The sequence below is a fragment of the Callospermophilus lateralis genome, chromosome 17 (assembly GCF_048772815.1).
Source record: "Callospermophilus lateralis isolate mCalLat2 chromosome 17, mCalLat2.hap1, whole genome shotgun sequence".
Taxonomy (NCBI): domain Eukaryota; kingdom Metazoa; phylum Chordata; class Mammalia; order Rodentia; family Sciuridae; genus Callospermophilus; species Callospermophilus lateralis.
This window is the reverse complement of record NC_135321.1, coordinates 64,401,394-64,421,165: the sequence shown is the minus strand read 5'-3', so window position 1 is coordinate 64,421,165 and position 19,772 is coordinate 64,401,394. Positions and strand designations below refer to the sequence as shown.

Sequence of the window (19,772 nt, the reverse complement as noted above, 5' to 3'; positions counted from 1 at the left end):
ATAACGTCAGTGCTCCCCGATTCCCAGTGAATCAGGAGGTGTGCGCTGTGCCCCTCTCCAGCCCAGCGGGCCCCTCCCTCACTGAGCCAGCTTCTTCCTTTGGCTGATTCAGTCTGGATCCAGATGCCTGGCTCTGGTCCTGGCTCTGGACCACACCACTTACCTTTGTTGTGTTTCCTCTCCTCCCGATATCTCCTCCTCCTGGAATGAAAGGATTGGGTAGATGACCCTCTGGACTTCCTTCCCTCCTGGATCCTTAGGGATGCCCTCAGAACAGTGATCCTGTTTGTTTTGGGGAGACTCTTTTCCACCTTGGATGTGAGCTGAGCACCACAGTCGGTCCTTTATCAAGATTGGGTTTGCCAAGGTGATGCTCTGATATAATTGCTGCTCTCCCTGTTTGCATCCATCTGGGTCTTTGAGTCACATGCTGTGGGATTTGCTCTAGGTCTCTGAACTGCGGACCTAAAGCAGGGGCTTCCTTATGCTGAAAAGTTAGCCCAAGCCCATCGACTAGCTGGGATGGCTTTGAGAGCGGACCACAGAAGCTACCTGTTGTTTGTACCCCCAGATCCAAGAATGGAGAAGTAGCAGGAAGTGCCAGCACTCCCAACTCAGTGTCCCCTGGGGCAGGCAGCCCATGCCTCGGGACAAATCTGAGTCTGTGTCCAGGCAGCTCTGCTGTGTACCGTCCTCCTCAGGCATGACTGTCCTGCCTCCCATGGCCAGGCTCACAGCATGGGAATGTGCAGATTGGAAGGACCTGGTGGTTTCACTTCCTCCAGTTACAAATAAGGAAATGAGATCCTGAGCAGGTCAGCCTGGACAGGTCAAGTGGCTCCCACCTCCCATACGTGGGGTGGGAGGCCGGCAGGTCTCTCTGCCCATGGCTGCCTTGAGGGCAGGGGTCTTGGTTCTTGTTTTTTTGGTTTGCTTTTTTTTTTTTTTCTGTTAGGAAATCTTGGGGCAGACTGGCTCAGCTGTGTGTCCAACAGGGCAGAAGAACAGGGCATTGTGGAGAGGGTGCTGATTCTCCACCAGGGCGCCCCTGATTCCAGCAAGTGGGAAGCCGATCCTTGGGCCGCTTTCCCCCACTTTCTCCCATCTCACTGAAAGCCCTTTGCCCCTTGGAACTGCACCGAGCCAGCAGTGGGTGGAGATGGCACAGTAGGTCGGGCAGCTCGGATCTCCGACGGGCTTCTTTTCAAGTCCTGCAAGAGTTTGTCAAGGTTCGGAGCCACCTCTTCATTTCTCGGTGCTTCTTTCTCCCTGGCACTTTCCTGGTGGGTAGAGGAGAGGAGATCGGCAGGCGCAGGCCGGGGCCTGGGCTCTCAGTCCCTGTGGCCTGGAGCCGGCTGGCAGTCTAGCCGTCACCTAGGTGACAGACACTCTGCCTGCCAAACAGTCTGTCCCCAGTGAGAGGAAATAAAATACGAAACTGCAGTGTTGGTTCTCGGTGCGCTACAGTTCTTTTTTTAATGTTATGTGATTTTAAAAAAAGGTGTTTCACTTCTCCTTGGGGCTTTGGCCTCTGGGCCCGGGTGCCCCTCGCACAGGGCTGTTTTGACAGGGTGGCTTTGATGAACTGTGATGTGAACACTGCCAAGTGTTTGTTCCTGAACGATTCCTGGGGGGGACTGCATTTCCTATAAGTTTTCACAAACAACTAGTAACACCAACATATCCTACAACTTCTCTGCTCGGGTTTTGGGAGGGTTGGTGTTTTTAGGAAGGTCCCTTCCTGTGGGGGCGTTTTTCTGTGTGATGTGCTCTATTTCCTTAGTAACTGTTGCTCTGTTATGGGAGGGACTTAATGACATTTTTCGAGTGCAATATTGAATTAATTTATTTCCTGGTTGGTCCTGCCCATCTTCCCAGTATAAATGGGACATCTGTGCGTGTGTGTGGGTGGGTGTGTGAGTGAGTGTGAGTGTGTGGAGGGGACAGAGTGATGGCAGGGGCCCTGCTGTAGAGGGAGGGCCCTTGACTGCGTGGCTCAGGCTGCCTTTGACCTGGGTAAGTCACCTCCCTCTCCCTTTTTCTTTTTTTCTTCTTTTCCTGATTTGAGCATCCTCGGCCATTGGGGTCTGAGACTCGGAAGTCTGGGGGACAGTGGTGAGAGGGCCAGAGGCCCGGCATGGGTCCCGCTTCTCCTGCACACTAGCTGCTGGGCTTTCCTATTTAACCTGGCTGGGTAGAGCCTGCTCTCTGCTGTTTGGGGAGATTTACATGGATGGCCTCTAACAGCCCTCCCTGGACAGAGGGGACCTCCAGTGAAATGTGAGCCCATGGGGTCATGGCTCAGTCCCTGTCTCATCTCAACTATCAGGGGGAGCGGGATCAGAGCCACCCGGAGCTGAGGAGCAGCCTCTGGCCCTGGGGAGCACCACTTGCTGGCTCAGGGCTCGGGTGGGTTTACCTTGTGTGTTGGCTGAGCCTCGCTCTGTACCTGCTTCTGCCCTTCTTCAGGGCACACTGAGCAGGACATGAGACCTGTCTTCATGAGCACTCCAGGTACCAGGCAGCTGGGTCCTGGCTCCAGACCTAGGACCTTGTCCTGGTGGCACTTATGGTCCAAGGGAGAGGGGGTGAGGGTGACCCAGACACCCGTAGGGACCTACACCTGTGGAAAGTAGTGGGAAGCCGAACAGACTGCAGGCTGGGGGACCATCAGGGACCCTCTCTTGGGAGGGCCTTTGGAGCACTTGAGTGGCAAGTCACAAGCAGGAGGCACATGGAGCAGAGCCGAGGAGACACAGGGGCGTCAGCATGCCGGGTCCCACCTTTCCGCCTTTTCCATTTCTAGCACGTGCTCCCAGGATGCCTCGCCTGGCTGTGGTGATGGTCAGTTGGCTCCTGAGCTGTGGAAGCAGATGCGCTGTGACAACAGGGCCTGCCACCTCTGCTGACGGGGCCGCCTGGTGGAGCTGTCTCTGGGTCCCCGTCACCCCCATCTCTGCCCAGCCTGTGGGTCACACTCACTGGACATGCCGGTCTCCGTCCCTCCTGGATGGTTGGGGTTGGGGGTCTTGTCACTGAGAAGCAGTTCCAGGTCCCAAACCTCCTGTGGGCTGTCTTGGTTGTTTCGATGAGATAACTGATTGTTAAAGAAACGAGGCAGTTTAAATTCTTCAGTGGAACAAAATAAATAAAAGTCCCGTAATAAAACAACCACAACCAAAACCTCCCCAGAGTGCCATTTTCTTTCTGGAGTTTGGAAAAAGAAAACAAAGTTTGGTATTTGGAGCACCAAAAGAATTATATAGAAAAGGACAGAGAAAAAACAAGACTTTTTAGGTAAGGGGGCCTTTGTTTTAATCTGACAGGATAAATTCTGTTTTCTAAAATTAATGACTATAGTGTACTACATTAGTGTACTTAAAAAGTTGGTGTAGGCAGGAGTGGTGGTGCACACAGGTAATCCCAGCTACTCGGGAGGCTGAGGCATGAGATTGCAAGTTAGAGGCCAGCCTCAGCAACTTAGCAAGACCCTGTCTCAAAATGAAAAATAAAAAGGGGAGTGTAGTAGGGGTAGAGAGCCCCTTGGTTCAATCCCCAGTCCAAAACAAACGAATAAAAAAATTGGTGGGGGACTTGGGGCTGCCGGTGCCTGGCTTATTTCACTTAGCATGTGTCCTCCAAATTCCTCTGTATTTAATAAATGACAGAATTTCTTTTTATGTGGCTGGATAATATTGCCTTGAGTATATATTCCACATTTTCTTTGCCCATCCATCCATCCATGGATTCTGTACCTTGGCTATTGTGCATAAATCCCCAAATGAACACGAGAGTACAGGTGTCTCGTTAACATATTGATTTAATTTCCTTTGGATACCTACCCAGAAGTGGGATTGCTGGATCCCGCTAGTTTTTTTTTTTTTTTTCAAGTTTGTTGAAGATTTCCTTAGTGTCTGTACTAACGGCCCTCCCCACCAACGGTGTATGACAGTTCCCTGTTCTCTGCCTCCTCAGCTGCTGTGCTTTATCCTTTGTTATTGGGGAGGGGGGAGGATATCTCATTGTGGTTTTGATTGGCATTTCCTTGATGATGAGTAACGTCGAGCATTTTCACATCTGCTTGGCTGTTTGTAAATCTCACTCTTAGAAAGGTCTGTTCATGCCATTTGCCCACTTCTCGGTCTGATTACTTGTGGGTTTTCTTTTCTTTTTTCTCTTTACTTGTTCTAATTCCTTGTGTATCCTGGGTGTCAATCCATCATCACAGGCACGGTTGACAGATACTTTCTCCCAGTCTCCAGGTGGCCTCTCCACTGTTGGTAGATTCCTTTGTGGGACAGATGCCTTCTAGTTTGATATAATCCTGTTGGTGAACTTTGGCTTTTGTTGACTATGCTTTTAGGATCATATTTAAAAATATTTTCCCAGACCAATGTCCTGAAGTGTTTCTCCTGTGTTTTCGTCTATGAGTTTCTTAGTTTTGGGTCTCATATTTAATCACTTGATCCATTTCAAATTTGTTTTGTTTATGGCCAGAGACGAGGGTCTAGTTTCGTTTTTCTGTGCCTGGCGATCCAGCTGCCCCAGTATTGTTTATGGAAGAGATTATGCTTTCTCTGATGTGTGTGGTTGGTGCTGTCATTGTAGATCTATTGCTCATGAATTCATGGATTTATTTCTGGGTTCTTTATTCTCTTGCCTTGTTCTGTGTGTCTATTTGTATGACACTACCATGCTGTTTGGCTCACTGTAGCTTTGTAGTATGTTTTGAGGTCAGGTACTGAGATGCCTCCATGTTTATTTGTTTGCTCATGATTGTTTTGCAGTTGGATTTGGCATCTTTTGTGATTCCATATGAATTTTAGGATTTTTTTTCTATTTCTGTGAAGATTCATGATGTTTTGATGGGAATCACATTGAATTGATAAATCACATTGGGTAATGCAGATCTTTTGATAATATTAGTTCTTCCAATCCATAAACACGGGATTTTTTTTTAGTGTACTCTTCAATATTTTTCATCAGGGCTTTTTAATTTTCATTGTAGAGATCATTCACCTTCTGTTTTTCATTTATCCATATATTATTTTTTTTGTAGCCACTGTGAATAGGAATATTCCTTTTCAGTAAGTTTGTTCTTGGTGTATAAAAATAGTGCTGGTTTTTACATGTTGATTTTATACACTGCAATTGTGCTAAATTTGTTTTTCAATTCTAATAGTTTTGAGTGGCATCTTTAGGTTTTTCTATATATATGAGAATCATTATGTGCAAACAGGGATGACTTGACTTTGTTTCCAATTTGGCCACCCCTTATTTCTTTCTCCTGTCCTACCTCTCTGGAAAAGACTTTCAACAACACCATGTTGAGTAAGAGTAGAGAAGGTGGACATCCTTGTATCATTTCTGATCTTAGAGGAAAAGTTTGCAGCTTTTCTCCATTCAGTGTGATGTTGTCTGTGGCCCTGTGTATCCTGTATGTGTTGAGGTATGTTCCTTCTATAATTTGTTGACAGTTTTTATCATGCAGGGATGTTGAATTTTATGCAAGGCCTTTTCTGTTGAGATTATTATGTGGTTTCTGTCCTTCATTCTGTCGATGTGGTGTATTGTGTTTATTGATTGGTGTATGGTGAATCATCCTTGTATCCCTGGGATAAATCCCACTTGATCATGGTGTAAGAGTCACTTGGAGAAACTGCTCAATCCAACTGCTGGGTTTCCCTTCCTGGAGCACTTATGCCAGTGGATATGAACCAAAGATCCCACCTCTTTTTAAAAAATTTTACAATTTGTTCTTTTTAGATATCCTTAACAGTATAGTGTATTTTGACATACACACATGGCCTATAACATTCTAATTAGAATTCCGTTCTTGAGGTTGTACACGATGTGGAGTTTTACTGTTGTGTAGTCACATGTGAACATAGAAAAGTTTTGTTCAACAAAAGTTTTGTTGCATTCTACTTACTGTCTTTCCTATTCCCATTTCCCCTCCCTTCCCTTTATTCCCCTTTGTCTAATCCACTGAATGTTTATTGTTCCCTCCCTACATTGTGTGTTAACATCTGCGTATCAGAGAGAACATCTTGCCTTTGGTTATTTGGGATTGGCTTATTTCACTTAGCATGATATTCTTCATATCCATTCACTTACTGGCAGATGCCATAATTCCATTCTTCTTTATAGCCAAGCAATATTCAATTGTGTATATATACCACCTTATCTTTACCCATTCTTCTGTTGAAGGGCACCTAGGTTGGTTCCATAGCTTAGATATAAACATTGATGTGGCTGCATCATTGTAGTATGTGATTTTAAGTCCTTTTGGTATAAACCAAGAAGTGGGATAACTGAGTCAAATGGAGGTTCCATTCCAAGTTTTCTGAGGAATCTTCATACTGCTTTCCAAAGTGGTTGTACCAATTTGTAGCCCATCAGCAATATATGACTAAACCAAAGATCTCACTTCTAAGACCTCAGGAACCAGCTTGGGAGATGAATTTCTTCTTATGGGTGCACATGAACTCTCAGTAACTTGGGAAGGATATTTGAGCATTGTGCTCTTCATAGCTGTGGAGGGGTGGAATCTGTAATATTCTGGTGGTAATGGGGAAGTCTTCTGTGTTAGTTGGCTTTCTGTCACTGTGACAAAATACTTGAGGAAAAACAACTTAAAGGATTGGCTCATAGTTTTAGAAGTTTTAGTCCCAAGTTGACTGGCTCTATTGCTTTGGTCCTGAGGTGAGGCAGAATATCATGGTGGTGGGAGCATGTGGCAGAGAAGGTGACACCTTACCTTGTGGTAACCAGGAAGCAAAAAGAGAAAGGCAGGGGCCAGGGTCAAGATATATCCCCTAGTGACCTACTTCCTCCAAGATGGCCCCACTTCCTGTTGTCCCCACCACCTCCCAGTAGTTTGATTATGAATCCATAATCCACTGGTGAGGTCAGAGCCTTCATGGCCCAATCACTTCCCAGGAGCCCCGCCTCTGAACACTGCTGTACTGGGGACCAAGCCCTGAGCACATGAGCCTTCAGGGGACATCCAGATCCAAACCATGACACCCCCCTCCAGTCCCTCACTGTCCCTGGGAAGCTCCCCAGTGCCCACAAGAGGACTGTGGGTGTGGCTCTGGGTGGCTTTTCCTTTGGTCTTCTGTGGGTCTGTTAACCCTAATGGTTTCCCAGGTGCCCTAGAAAGTGACCTCTTTCTTTTTACTTTCAGAAAGGACAGAGGTGAAGCCCAGGGAGCAGCAGATCAGGACAGGCCGGGCTCCCCTGGAGAGCTGAGCCTGTGGACGATGCTGGCCACGGCACAGCTGCGCAGGCCTTCGCTTTGAGGTGGGAGGCAGGCCTCCGCGGGACAGCTTCTCCACGCCGGTCACCATGGCTTCGACACTCTGGCTGGACGGCTGACAGTATCGTGCGCCCCGCACGCCGCTGGACTGCGTGCAGTCTGCACCGCCCGCTCGCAGGGCGTGGGAGCAGGGCTGGTGGGCATCAGATGCTCCCAAACGCTGGACCGGCGGAGCGATGGACTCGGACAGGCTAAGATGGAAGTGACCTGAGGCCTCGCCGGGCGGTTTCCTTGCGACAGGACAGCTTAAGAGTCAGAACACAGGCTTGTCTGGGGAGCAGTATGCAGGAAGCTGGTTTTCAGGCCACAAATGCTTTCACAGGTGAGAACCCTTCCCACGGAGTCAGCGGCTTCCTGGGGACTTTTACTTGGTAGCTGAGACCTTCCCAGCTGCATGAAGGCTGCTTGGGGACCGAGGGTGACGGAATGATAATTTGTTTGCTGTCTCTCACTCAGTAGGCACTTGGACAAAGCGTGGACATCTCTGAGTATGATTGTGTGGAATGCATGGCGGTCTTGTAGAGGTCCTCCATCCCCTTCTCCAAGAAAGTGTGTCACCTGCAGAGTGACGTATAGGGGATGGAGCTAGGAAAACTCTCCCAAGAGAAAAGCTAATTGGTGCTGAGCAGCCCCTCCCCCTGCACCTCCGGTTTCCTTCCTCTGGTGTGTTTGTGTGCTCATGGCCACCAAGGTGGTGGGGCGACTTGGCAGGGCTCAGCTGCCGTCTGCATCTCTCTCCTGTAAATGAGCTCGGGGAGGAGCTGGACATCACAATTGAATGTTGATTTGCCCCCTGGCTGCCAGTTTGCACATTTTGCAGGGAACCACTGGGTCTGGCTGGTGCCCAGAGCCATGGACTGAGACACAGAGGCCTTTGAATTTGGATCCTGGCTCTTTGTCTGATTCACTTAACATCCCAGGAAGCCACTTAATCCTTTGGGCCTCTGAGTCTGAATTTACACCCTGGGGACTGAGAAGTTAAGGGAGCCTCAAGGAATCCAAGGAGATTTTTTTTTCCCAGCTTTTATTTTTATTTAAAAGAAAAGATGCTAGGAAAAGACTACATTCTCCGTCATGAGACTCCTAAAAGATGTTAACTTTTCACATTTTGTAAAGAGAGCAGGCCAGGTTGTTGGGGTGCCTGGAGAGAAGGGCTGAGGCTCAGGCGTGGGGACCATGTGGATCTGGATTGGAACTGCTTTTCCACTGGCTTGATCTCTGCCCTAGCAGGTCCTCCAGCTCCTTCCATTTTCCTCTGATCGTTTGTGAGTGGATAGGCAGCCCTCTGGCTACACCGCTCCCAGGAGGGCTGGGCGTCCTCATGAGCGTCCAGCTCAGCTCCCCTGATGTGGAGTCTCGAAGCATGGAGTCCGGTTGCCTGGCCTGAGTCTGCTGCTCCGTGCCCTCACTGTGGGCATGTGGCTCAACTCTAGAGACTTCTCAGTATCCCCTCTGTGGCCTGGGGGCCTCACGGTTGCAGTGAGGACGATGTCCAAGGATGCGTGGCCCAGTGAAATTACGATCAGCAGCTGTTGTAAAGTAGAAACGGTACAGAGCAAACCTGAGGCCTCTAGATCCATCTTCGGACGTCCAGGCTAGACTCACTTAGCATGTACCCTTGAGCTGCCTTGGCCTCCTGAGCTGCTGCTGGGTGGACCCTCCTCCCCTGCAGGTGGAGCGCTGTGCCCTGCCGCACCTCTGTGAAATGGCCAGCTGTACCCCTCAACCTCTCCACTCCCAGGAGGTAGCCCAGAGGACAGGCCTCTAGAAGGTGCCTATAAGGAGGTTCTTGAAGGCAGTTCTGAGAAACAGAGGAAACAAGAAAAGGAAGAGCAGATGGGACGAGAAGAACCTGAGGAAGAGCAGCCCAGGCCCAGGAAGAGCCTCCCGCTGTCCTCACTGCCCTGAGGGTCCAAAGGCTCCTATCTGCCGTCTCTTTGCTGGCTCCTGAGGCTCTTGCCATGTGGTCCTCACCCTCTGGAGCCTGGCGCTGGGTTGCTGTAGCTCACAGTTGGCCACATGAGGTCCTCACCAGTCCTTGGGGTGCTTTCCGGCCCTCTGCCCCACAGGAAAGGAATCCCAGGCTAATATGAAGCTCTGTTTGAAATAATCAGAATCCTCAGGTTCTGCCTAGAGATAGGACAATGCCTCTCTCATAGGAAGGCCCGTGTGAGTGACAGCTGTCATTGTAATTATCACTGAGGCCAGCCTTGGAACCCCCCCATCTCTGCTCTGGGCCAACCTCTTGCCACCCCACCCAGCTCACACTTTTTTATTGCTTGGCCCAATAGGTCCTATCTTATCAGACGTGAGTCACCTACTGAAACTTAAACTGAGCAACGAATATACCATTTATGGGAACTTCTGAAATAGATGTTTTTAGAGTTTTATTCTTTTGAGAAAAGTAGTAAGTGAATTACTAGAGCATTTGAAAATATATGTATTTCCATATAGATATGTATGAACATACCTGTAAAGGATGTGTAAGTGTAGGTTATGATTTCCAACCTACTATGATGCCTGTTTGTCAGTTTCGTGGCAAGATTCACGGAGTTGAAATTTGGGACGTAGCAGGTGAACTCATAGTTTTCCCAAGAGCTCCACTTCCCATCGTTGAGTCTCTTCCTAGTGGTGTCCGCCTGCGTGAGTGACAATAACCGTAGCAAAGATCTCAGAGAGCCTGCAGCCTGCTGGGTAGCAGGCCTTGGCTGCGTGTCCTTGGTCATTCCTCATGACTCTGAGGATAGTGTGGCTGGGCTGTGGAGCGCACTGGTGTAGCCACAGTTTGGATGTTGCCAGTGGCCTTTCCAGCCCCAGCCCTGTGGGTGTCCTCATCTGGGCTCCCGGGGGAATTGTGCTGCTGCCTAGGCTTTACCCTCAGAGATTGGGATTTAATTAGTCTCAGCATCACCTGGACCTGCTGAGTCAGGGCCTTTATCCTAACAAGATCCCAGGTGCTTGGTGCACATTGAATTGGGGAAGCCCTGAGAGCCAGCGGCACCGCAGGACGAGGATCTGAGCTTCCCTGTCTCCTAGGATAAACCACCTGGCCTTTAGAGGCGGGTCCCTATGAGCTCGGCTCACTGGTTGAGCTCCTGTGTTCTCTGTTGTTCACGTAGTTTGCACAAGGGACCTGTGGTGCGGGATGACAGGGCTGTTCCTCCCTGCCTGAGCAGCAGAGTGAAGCTGTAGTCCCTGAAGACCAGCTGGTTTTCTCTTCTTATGTTTGTTGATTGAGGTCTTATCCCAGGACAACCGAGCATTCCAAATGTTTTGGGGATTGAAGAGATAGTGGTTTTGTTTATTTTCTGGGGGTAATGGGAAAGGAATCTTGCCTTAAATGTTCTGACCCCGGTTGAGGCATTTATTGTTGTCTTCATATCTTGTTTGGGGACATGGCCAAAGTTACTATGTAATTAACCATATCTCCACTAACAAGAAATTTGTCACGTGATGGTTTATGTACCGATTCTCTTTGGAGGTAGAGGCTCAGGAGGCTGCAATTTTAAACTTTTGCATAGGATCCTTTTATGTAGGTGCATTTTAAACTTGCATGCAGGAGCAAAACGGTCAGGTCTACAGATGGGAACTTCACTAACGCCATGATTGGACTTCCGACGGGATCAGTTCATCCTAACTTACAGGCTGCGCTGAAATCCATTTCTTTGTGTGTCCCTTTCACAGCAGGTGAGCTCAGAATCAATGCTTTGTCCCATGTGGCTGAGATGGAGCCACCTCGCCCGGCTTACAGTGCTCCCTGCAAAGCGCTCCTGTAGAGGCTGCCCAAGGACCTTGTGTCTCGCAGACCTTGCTAACATGCCTGACGGTGGAGCGACTGAGAGCTCAAGTGTCCAAGTTCAATTCTTATCCATCCAGGCCATCTTGCTGCCTGGCTGTGGTGACAGAGGTCTGCGTTAAAAAGCAAACTCCTGGTACCCCTGGGCCGTGGAAACGGGACCCCTCTCAGGCTGGTGCTGTCAGGTCTCCCTCTCAAACACCCACAGAGATTTGCCTGAGACTGCATGTGCTTCCCCGGGCCTGGGAAAGCGTCCCGCCCGGGCTGGCACTGCACGTGTTCCTGAGGTCGCTGGTTTGTGATCCTGGCTCCTCTCTGCCTCCATGCTGCCCTTGTATACCACAGAGGTTTGTCATAATTTTCTGAGGCTCTTTGAATCATTTCAATATTGGGGGAGCACAAAACAAAACAGGCAAATGGATCAAATGCCTATAGAATTGATCTGGGTCTTCCCCACGCAAAGGGCAGTCAGATCTGTTAATAAATGAAGGTACTCCATCATTAAGGGAGGAGAGCGTTGAATTCTTAGTCTTTAGTACCTGAGAGAGCTGTTTTGTGGATTCTGGTGATGAGATTTTCTTAGCCACGAAGGACCAAAGAGGAAGAACTATTGCACTGACTGGTTGGGTGTCTGGGTCCCCAGGAACCTCAGGTGGGTAGATGTGGTCTACTAGAGGTTGGCCAGCCCTCCATGAGTACAGGAGTGGATTGCTCCAGGCTTCTGGTCCTGCCTGCCACCCAGGCCTCAGGTTCTGACTCACCACTGTGGTCTTCAAGGTCACGCCTTGGGCTGACTCATGAATGACCCAACCCACATTTTCCCCAAAGCTGCCTGAACTATAGGAGAGATCAAAAGCCGGTTTGCAATAAAATGGGCAAAGGGTGGATTTGTGGCTGAATTAAACCTGTTTCTTTACTATAGAACTTTCCAGAGTATCTTGCATGGGGTTATGTAATGGGAAGGTCTCATGGGCAGCGTTTCCCCAATCACAAGACCTTAAATGCCTTTGGAAAGAGCACAGAGCATGGGCTCTCCATAGAAGCTTGCTCTCGAGGAGCTTCTGTCCCGCGGCCCCGGGCAGCCATCCCCAGCAGACCTGCTCCGAGTGGGCAATGCTTTACAGAGCTCGGGGAGAAGCCTGTGAGGAGATTGTCTTCCTTCCCCCTTCCTCTCAAGTCCCACCAACAGCTTTAAGGTGTGGCTTTTATTAGAACTTTCTCCTGTGCCCAAACCTGTGGATCCTTCCTGCTGCCTAAGAAAGGTCCAGACTCCTCTGCCTGGAGATCAGTGCCCACCTGTGGTGTTAATCACCCTTCCTTCTCTTGCTGTGACCAAAGTTCCAGACCAAGCAGACCCCCATCCATCCCAAAGCAGTCTCTGCGTCTTTCCATCTGCCTCTCCATCTTCAGGATTCATCGGGTTCGTGAGCTCCTTTGTACAGTGCATGGGAGAAAAATCTTCCCTCTTGCAACTTAGTGGATGCAGACACGGATCAGGGCTTTTTGTGAAATCTTGACTGCTCTTGCTAGACAGAGTTAGGACAGCCCTCAGAGCCTGCTGAGGTGGGTGCTTGGCTTCCAGGCTGCACTGGGTAGACAGGCTGTTTACAGGCCACCTGCCACCGGGGCCTCAGTTAGGAACCCGGGTTTAATCAATGATGTTGCTTCTGTGTGTAAATAATACATAATTTATGTCATTATTCCAAACGAGCTGAAAACTCCTCTCTGTTTTCTTCCTTGTAAACTATTCTGCTCTGTTCCCAGGTGTTTCCCGCTGTGCCTAATGTCATCTTCCTTTACAGAGGCACCGCAGAGGCCTCCTGTCAGGAGCCTACGCACCCATTTTAAATGATGACCAGAGTTAATTTCCATGTTCCTTGAAACTCTATTTATTTTAGGGTTACTTAAGTATGTACAACATAAAGATTGTTATAAATGCTTTGTTCTTATAGCGTTAAATAGCTAAGACATTATAATAAATTAAACATAAAAATCGCAAAGTAGGAAACATTCCATTTGGTATTGAATCCGACAGCTTGAGTTGGTTTTTCTGGAACCTTCCATCCCCAGCCCTTTCTGGGGGAGACTTAAAGTGAGAGAGGTTATGTGCTGTGGACATTTGGGTTTTGTACACAGTCCTGGATGTTGTGGGTGCTGGACTTACCATCAGGGTAGGTGTCGCTGTGGTTTAAGGTGAATCTCCTGTCACTGAACATCCAGGGTCCAAATGGCCTACAGGTCTCATGAGGTTCTTGGGAAAATGTCAGCTTTGTCCATCTTACTTCCGACACCTGGACATCACTGTCACCCCCGAAACGGAGCCATTTGGCTCTGAAGAAATCAGGTTCTGCGGAAGCAGGCAGCTGCTTCCCACATGTGGCTTCTGGTAGTTTCTCTCTGGCTCCCAGGCCATGCTCATGCGGGTATGCGGATGTTGCCAGAACCCTTCATCTTGGATCCCTTCCTGCCGGTTGTGGCAGGATCAGCCCAGAGACCAGAGGGGACATGGCCTCGGGAAGCAGCCAGTCCTGGCTGATCCCTTGCCCTGCAGTTCCTGCTCTGATGTCCACAACTAGCCGACCTCGATGAAGCGTGCTTTCAGGACACTACGATAGGTATAAGAGGAGGGTTTGTGTAAAGAATGAGGGAAACCATGGGTGAAGTGACAAGACAGAGCCTGGCATACAGCTAGTGCTCAATAAATGTTCTTGCCCTTCTTTCCTCACACCTTCAAGAGGTTGACGACATATAATGGCCTTGGAAAAATCAGGGGTTTCATCCCCTGCCTCTGAGGGACCGGGGGAGGGCAGTGATCTCTGTGTCACTAAGAGGCTTGTCTCACGAGTGTGCGCTCACTGTGACTGCGCCCGTAGCTGGGGTGGCTCCGATGGCCTTGTGTGCTGCCCGTGGGTGTCTCCAGCACATGGCTTCCTCTCTTGCTCACTGTCTCCTCTCTGAAAGGTCTCTGTCTCTGTGCTTGAGTCGTCCCTCCCACCTGTGCCGAGCTGGCCCTGGGACGACGGCTTCTTCTCTAGAATCCCGTGTGGCCAGCACAGATCTCGGGGGCTCAAGTTGGCACCAGGCCTCTGCTTATTTCAGGACACCATGTTTAAATGCAAAATCCCCCAAATGGGGTGCTGATAGAAACAAGAGAACATGTGGGTGGGGGTCGTGGTCCCAGGAAGCATCTTAAGCTACTCTAGTGAACAGGCCGACATGGACTCGTCCCTCTCTCAGCTAACTTGGGGGTTAGTAAAATATTTCAGGAGTGGTGTAAGAAAGACATCGCTTGGTTCAAGATTTGTAAGGGATGATGATAATAAAACAGTATATATCCTAACGGCAATGCCATGATACCGTAATTGGATCTTTGGTTCTCTATTGGTACAATTTTGAGACTGTACAGAAGAAAATACGTCAGTTCAAGTTTTGGGTGCAAAACTGCATTTCAGAAAATGTCTTCAAGAAGCCAGTGTAGGGGATGGCCTGCTAGCCCCAGGGAGAGGAGAGAGGAGGGGCCTGCACCCTCACACTGGGAGTCTCTTCCTCCCCAGGCTCCTCAGCCTCTGCCAGCCCTGGGGGAAGACCAGCCTCCGCTGCGGGTGGTTTGTCTGGCTTCCTAAGAATACCACACCAAGGTCAGTGCTTCAGAATCTCGCCATCTGTTTCCTGTTATCTAGTTGGCCCAGCCCGGAGGAACGGGATCCTGTGCTGGGGACTCACTGGAGAGCCCCAACACCCAGCCGCCCAGACGGTGTGCGGCCTCGAGGGGCCCCTTTCTCTCAGGAGCAGGAGGGAAGCCATGCCAGCCTTATCATCAACACATAGTTTTGGTTTTTTTTTTTTTTTTTGTGATAAACTTTCAGAGAACTCAAGGTGTTTCCCACACCCTTTTGGAATGAGGCCGCCATTGATCTCGGCTTAGACCATTTCACAGAGCTGCTGTCTGCTCTGCCAAGTGCCATCCTGGAACGGCCCTGGAGGTGAGGGCATCGTCCCAGGCTTGTGGGTCAGAATGACACAAGTCCAGAGAGGCCCGACTCTGGGCCCAGGTGACTCGCTGGTGGCAGCAGGGTCAGGATCCCAATGCAGTACAGTCTCTGATGGAGCACGGGTCTTGGCGTCTCCCACTGAGATGTGGGGTCAGGGAGAACAGCCATGGGCCATTTCCTTCCAGAATCTAGGACAGCGCATGAGGGTTGCAGGAAGTAGAAGCCCAAACTGAACTTGAACTTGAAGCTTTTGTCTGATAGTGTTGTACTCTGTATTCTAACCCGGAAAGCAGACTTTGCCCATCTGTCTCAGGCATTTTCCTCCTCCTGGTTTTAGAACACTGAGGCGTGGCAGCAACAAGGGGCACGCTGGTGTGAGCCTGCTCAGTGCCACAGAACTGGACGCCAGAGCTGGTTAACATGGTGCAATTTATGCTCGGTATATTTTGTGGCAATAAAAACAATTTTGCAAAAAAGAGAAGTGGACTAATACCATTGACTTCAGAATGCTCAGATTGGGCCGTAGTCTTGGTGGACAGAAGGGGGGCAGCAAGATGGTGGGTGGAGGGAAGTCTCGTTGTGCTGGGGAAGAGTAGAGCCCGGCCCTCGGGGCTGTTGGGAAGGCGGTGGGTGGCCCTCCACCAACAGCTTGACATGCTCGACTGGCACTCCGCTGTGTCGCTTGGTTGCTTGCATTGAGGAGAGGCCCCGTGTGCGTGGGCCGCTGTCAGCCCGCACAGCCCCTGCACTTCTGGTCTGGACATGTGTCCCACTCGGCAAGGCCAAAGCCCATGACCTTCCCGCCCTCCCCAGAGGCCACTGATCACTCATCTGCTATTCCTGGGGACTCACTTCCCTACAGAACATTGGTCAGTGTTGCTTCCGGCCTCAAATATGCTTGTGAAAAGAGATGGTAAACGTAGTTCCCCTGCTCTTGGTGTTTGTGAAGGTAAGTCTGGGGCCCTCTTGCTGTGTTGGTGAGTGGCGCAGACTGGCATCCCAGATGACTCTTAGCCAGCGTGGCCCAGAATTTGGTTGTCCTTCAGGAGCGGGTAGCAGTGGAGGTGGAGATGCTGGGGATGTGCGTGGAAGCCAGGAAGCCCCGGAAGCCCCCTCATGGGAAGCACAGGAGTGGGGCGGGGGCTGCACGGTTCTGGGGTCTCCTCTGGTCATTGTGGGTTCTGTTGTGATTTGGCAGATGCATTGCCTCCCTGGCTGTCCTGTGTGGCCTGTCGAGAAAGAGGAGACTGGCATAGAGAAGGTGCCCACGTAGCTGTGAGAGAGACGGCTGTGACCTCCCCAAGAGTGTCCAGCCTGATGGGGGCCGGAGCTGACATTCCAGAAACATCACAGACAAAGGACAGCTGCTGTTAAACTAACAAACAAAAAACCCAGACCCCAGGTGGTACAGGACTTTCCTTGCTGGCTCAGCAGACCCCCATTTCCTATACCTGGTACGTCTCTTGTGTAACGTCGTTGGAGTTCTTTCTTGTCCCTAAACGTGGTTCTAGCTGGACCCGCCTCTGCCCCACTGAATGGCTGCGGGTGCCCTGGATCTGTGGCTGAGGCCCCCTGAACTGCTCTCCGTCCTTGGACTCTTCGGCCCAGCTTCCTTGGGTGTGTGTTGAAGGCAGCTGTCCTGTGTCGGCCTGGCCCCGGGGGCTGCCTGGATGTGGGGTTTAGCAGTCGGTAGTGTGCGGGAGGGATCCCGCAGCAGACTTCTGGGAGCAGAGCCCTGCCTCATACCCTTCTGGCCACTTGGTGCACACTGAGACCTCTGGGTGCCTCCTGTCCTGTCCACCCTGAGCCTCCAACCCCGGGGGACTGCTCGCCCTCAGGAGTGTGCCATGGATGAGCTGTTCCTGAAGAGGGGAAGACCAGCCCCCATGGGTGTGTGAACCTGCGTTATCACTAGCACTAGACCCAGGCCAGCTCCCTGCAGGGTAGGGGAAGACTTTTAAAATGTACACTTGACATTTCAAATACGTCACTTTACAGATTCAAGAGGAGAGCAACACTTAAGGTCTCTATGGCAAGTCCTCAGATAGGACGTCTGTGCCATCTCTGCCTCTGCAGAAGGAACTCGGTCACGAGTCCTCCCTGTGGCCCTAGCTTCCTCCCTTCTGGGTTACCCTACTTCCTCCTCATATGTCCTACTGCGGGATCTAGCCCCTTCCTCCCAGAGCAGCCGAGGACGCATGAACCCCCTGGTCACGGGTCCGTCTGCGTGTGGGTCAAGGTGGGTGGGCTCCAGGGAGCTCTGCCCTTTGGGGTCTCTTAGCCAGTGTGATCCAAAGCTGTCCTGTGTTCTCCTGAGTCTCCTGTTCTCCCGGGGGTCCCTCATGCATACTTACCTACTCACTCGCCCCTGGGGGACCCACATATTTGGTTTCTTGGAGGCACTGAAGCCTGTCCAGGTACCCTGGCCCAAGATTCTGCTGCTGCCCATTATCATGGCCTCCTCTCATTCCTTCTGGCTTCCTGCCCAGGCCCAGAGCCCACCAGCACGTAAGGGTTGGAGCCTGTCACTGTGCCTTCCTGAGCAGGGGCCGTGTGCTCCAGGTAGGTGTACAGAGGCTGTAGGAGTGTCACAGGTAAACTTGGTTCTTTTAACCTGGGCCACAAAGTGGCTTTGTCTTTAGCCTCTCTGCATGGAAGCAGCTGGGATGTATTCTTTTGGATGATAATGGAAGCCAAGGGAGGGGTGTATTTACCCAAAGAGGGTGCACAGCCTGACCAGGAGGCTTGCGACAGTGCTGTATAGACAGTGTGTTGAAGGACAGGGTGGACACGTGCTCCGAGGCTGAAGTCTGGAGAGCTTTCCCAGCAGACAGGCAGACGGGGTGGAAGGGGACTCAGGGACCGGCATGGGTGCCCAGGCCCTAAAGTCAGGTGTGCCGTCATGGCTCCCCCAACCCTGCTGGCTGCCTCCTGGAGGGTCAGTGTTACCTCAGCGGAGGTCTGACTTCACTGACTCGAGCTGTGGGCTTTCCTGATTCTGCTGGGGTTTGGAGCAGATAAGGAGTGTGTCCCCGGTGGCTGTGTACGCTTGAGATAGTAGATGGCCCATTCGGGGAGGCTGGGTGGTGCTAATGCGGTTCTGGTCCCAAAGAGCCAGGTCTGGAGGGGGCTGGGGCTGGGTCAGCTGTGCTGCCACCCCCAACCCTCCATGCTGTAGATGGACGTCAAAGGGGCCACTCTGTGGGCAACCATATTAAAAGAGAAGACATTGTGGTAATTGTCACTAGTGGGAATTCAGGAACATGGCTGTGGTGTGGAGTGTGGTAGTGTAGGCGGCTAGCCTTTCCTCAAGTGCTTCTTGTCTAGCTGTCAGACTGGTCCTGTTGATTCTCATAAGACTACAACATGAAGCCATTGACAGGTGTGCCCACCCCTGGGCTGGGGCCTGGACTCTGCTAAGTGGCCTTGCTCCAAGAAATGGGCCTTGATATCCAAATCAGCTTTAAGGTGCTCTATACATTTTGCCTCCAGAGAGAGAGAGGACAGGTTTGCTTAAGTGCATGTGGCCTCTGATTTTGGACTGCCTGAGTTCACACCCCGGCTCTGCCCTATCAGCCTGTGTGGCGTGGAGTGAACAACTTCATCTCCCTGGACCCTGCTTTTATCTATAACAGGGTAAAAATGATAATAGAGTTTAGAAGGTTGTTGGGGGAAAAATACACAAATTCATGCCAATAAATCGCCCAGGACTGTGCCGACACGTGGTGAGCATTGACAAGCACCTGCTGTTGCTCCACAGATGCCTGCTGCTCGAAGCAGGACTATGGCCCCATGCTGTTTGTAGCCATCGACTACAAAGGATACAGTTGGCTCCAGGGGCACATTTGCTGCCTCTGAAGACCTCAATCCACGCCTGCAGGTCCATAGGAGGCATCCCCTTTGCTGATGGCCTCTGAGGCTGTTTCCAAGAGGACTTTCTTAAAGGTTTTCAGTGATGATGGTCTAAGTGGAATTCACGATCATATGCTCTCTGGCTCATTCGTCAATGTTCTACAACAGCAAACAAGCCTCTCGTTCTTGTGTGCACCTCCTAAGTGGACCCTGATGGTCCCACTGATGTGTGGTTCTGCAGGTATCAATCAAGCTTTTGGCTCAGGAGGCTGAGGCAGGAGGATCTCAAGTTCAAAGCCAGTCTCAGCAAAATAAAAGCAAGGTACTAAGCAACGCAGTAGACCCTGTCTCTAAATAAAATACAGAACAGGGCTGGGGATGTGGCTCAGTGGTCCAGTGCCCTTGAGTTCAATCCCTGGTATCCCCCTCAAAAAAGATTGACCTTATCCACAGCTAGTATCTTTATTACATACATGTCATTTAGATCCAGTTTCTTTTTTGATACACTGTGTAACAAAGCAGAAGTTGTTACACAGTGTAGCATACATGGTAGTAAACAGTTTGGATTTGTATCCTTCCTGCTCTTCTTCACCTGTGATGATTTTGCTTGGTGTAAAGAAAGAATATTCTAGCCCATCTGCACTGATGCTCTTTACTGACTTTTCTTTTTTCTTTTTGTTATTGGATTGAACTCAGGGGCACTTAACCATGGAGCCGCATCCCCAGCTTGTTTTATTTTTCATTTTGAGACAAGGTCTCAATAAGTTGCTGAGGCTGGCCTTGAACTTGTGATCCTCCCGCCTCAGGCTCC

General features: G+C 50.5%; 1 protein-coding gene across 6 annotated transcripts in view; it reads left to right on the top strand.

Moving 5' to 3' along the window:
• Ldlrad4 (low density lipoprotein receptor class A domain containing 4) overlaps window positions 1-19,772 on the top strand; it is a 370,745-nt gene that overhangs the window by 135,757 nt on the left and 215,216 nt on the right. For all 6 annotated transcript variants that reach the window (XM_076837229.1, XM_076837230.1, XM_076837227.1 and 3 more), the window contains one exon: window positions 7,190-7,643. In XM_076837229.1, coding sequence (XP_076693344.1) covers window positions 7,604-7,643 — 40 coding nt within the window. In that variant the 5' untranslated portion in view covers window positions 7,190-7,603. The remainder of the gene's footprint in view (window positions 1-7,189; window positions 7,644-19,772) is intronic.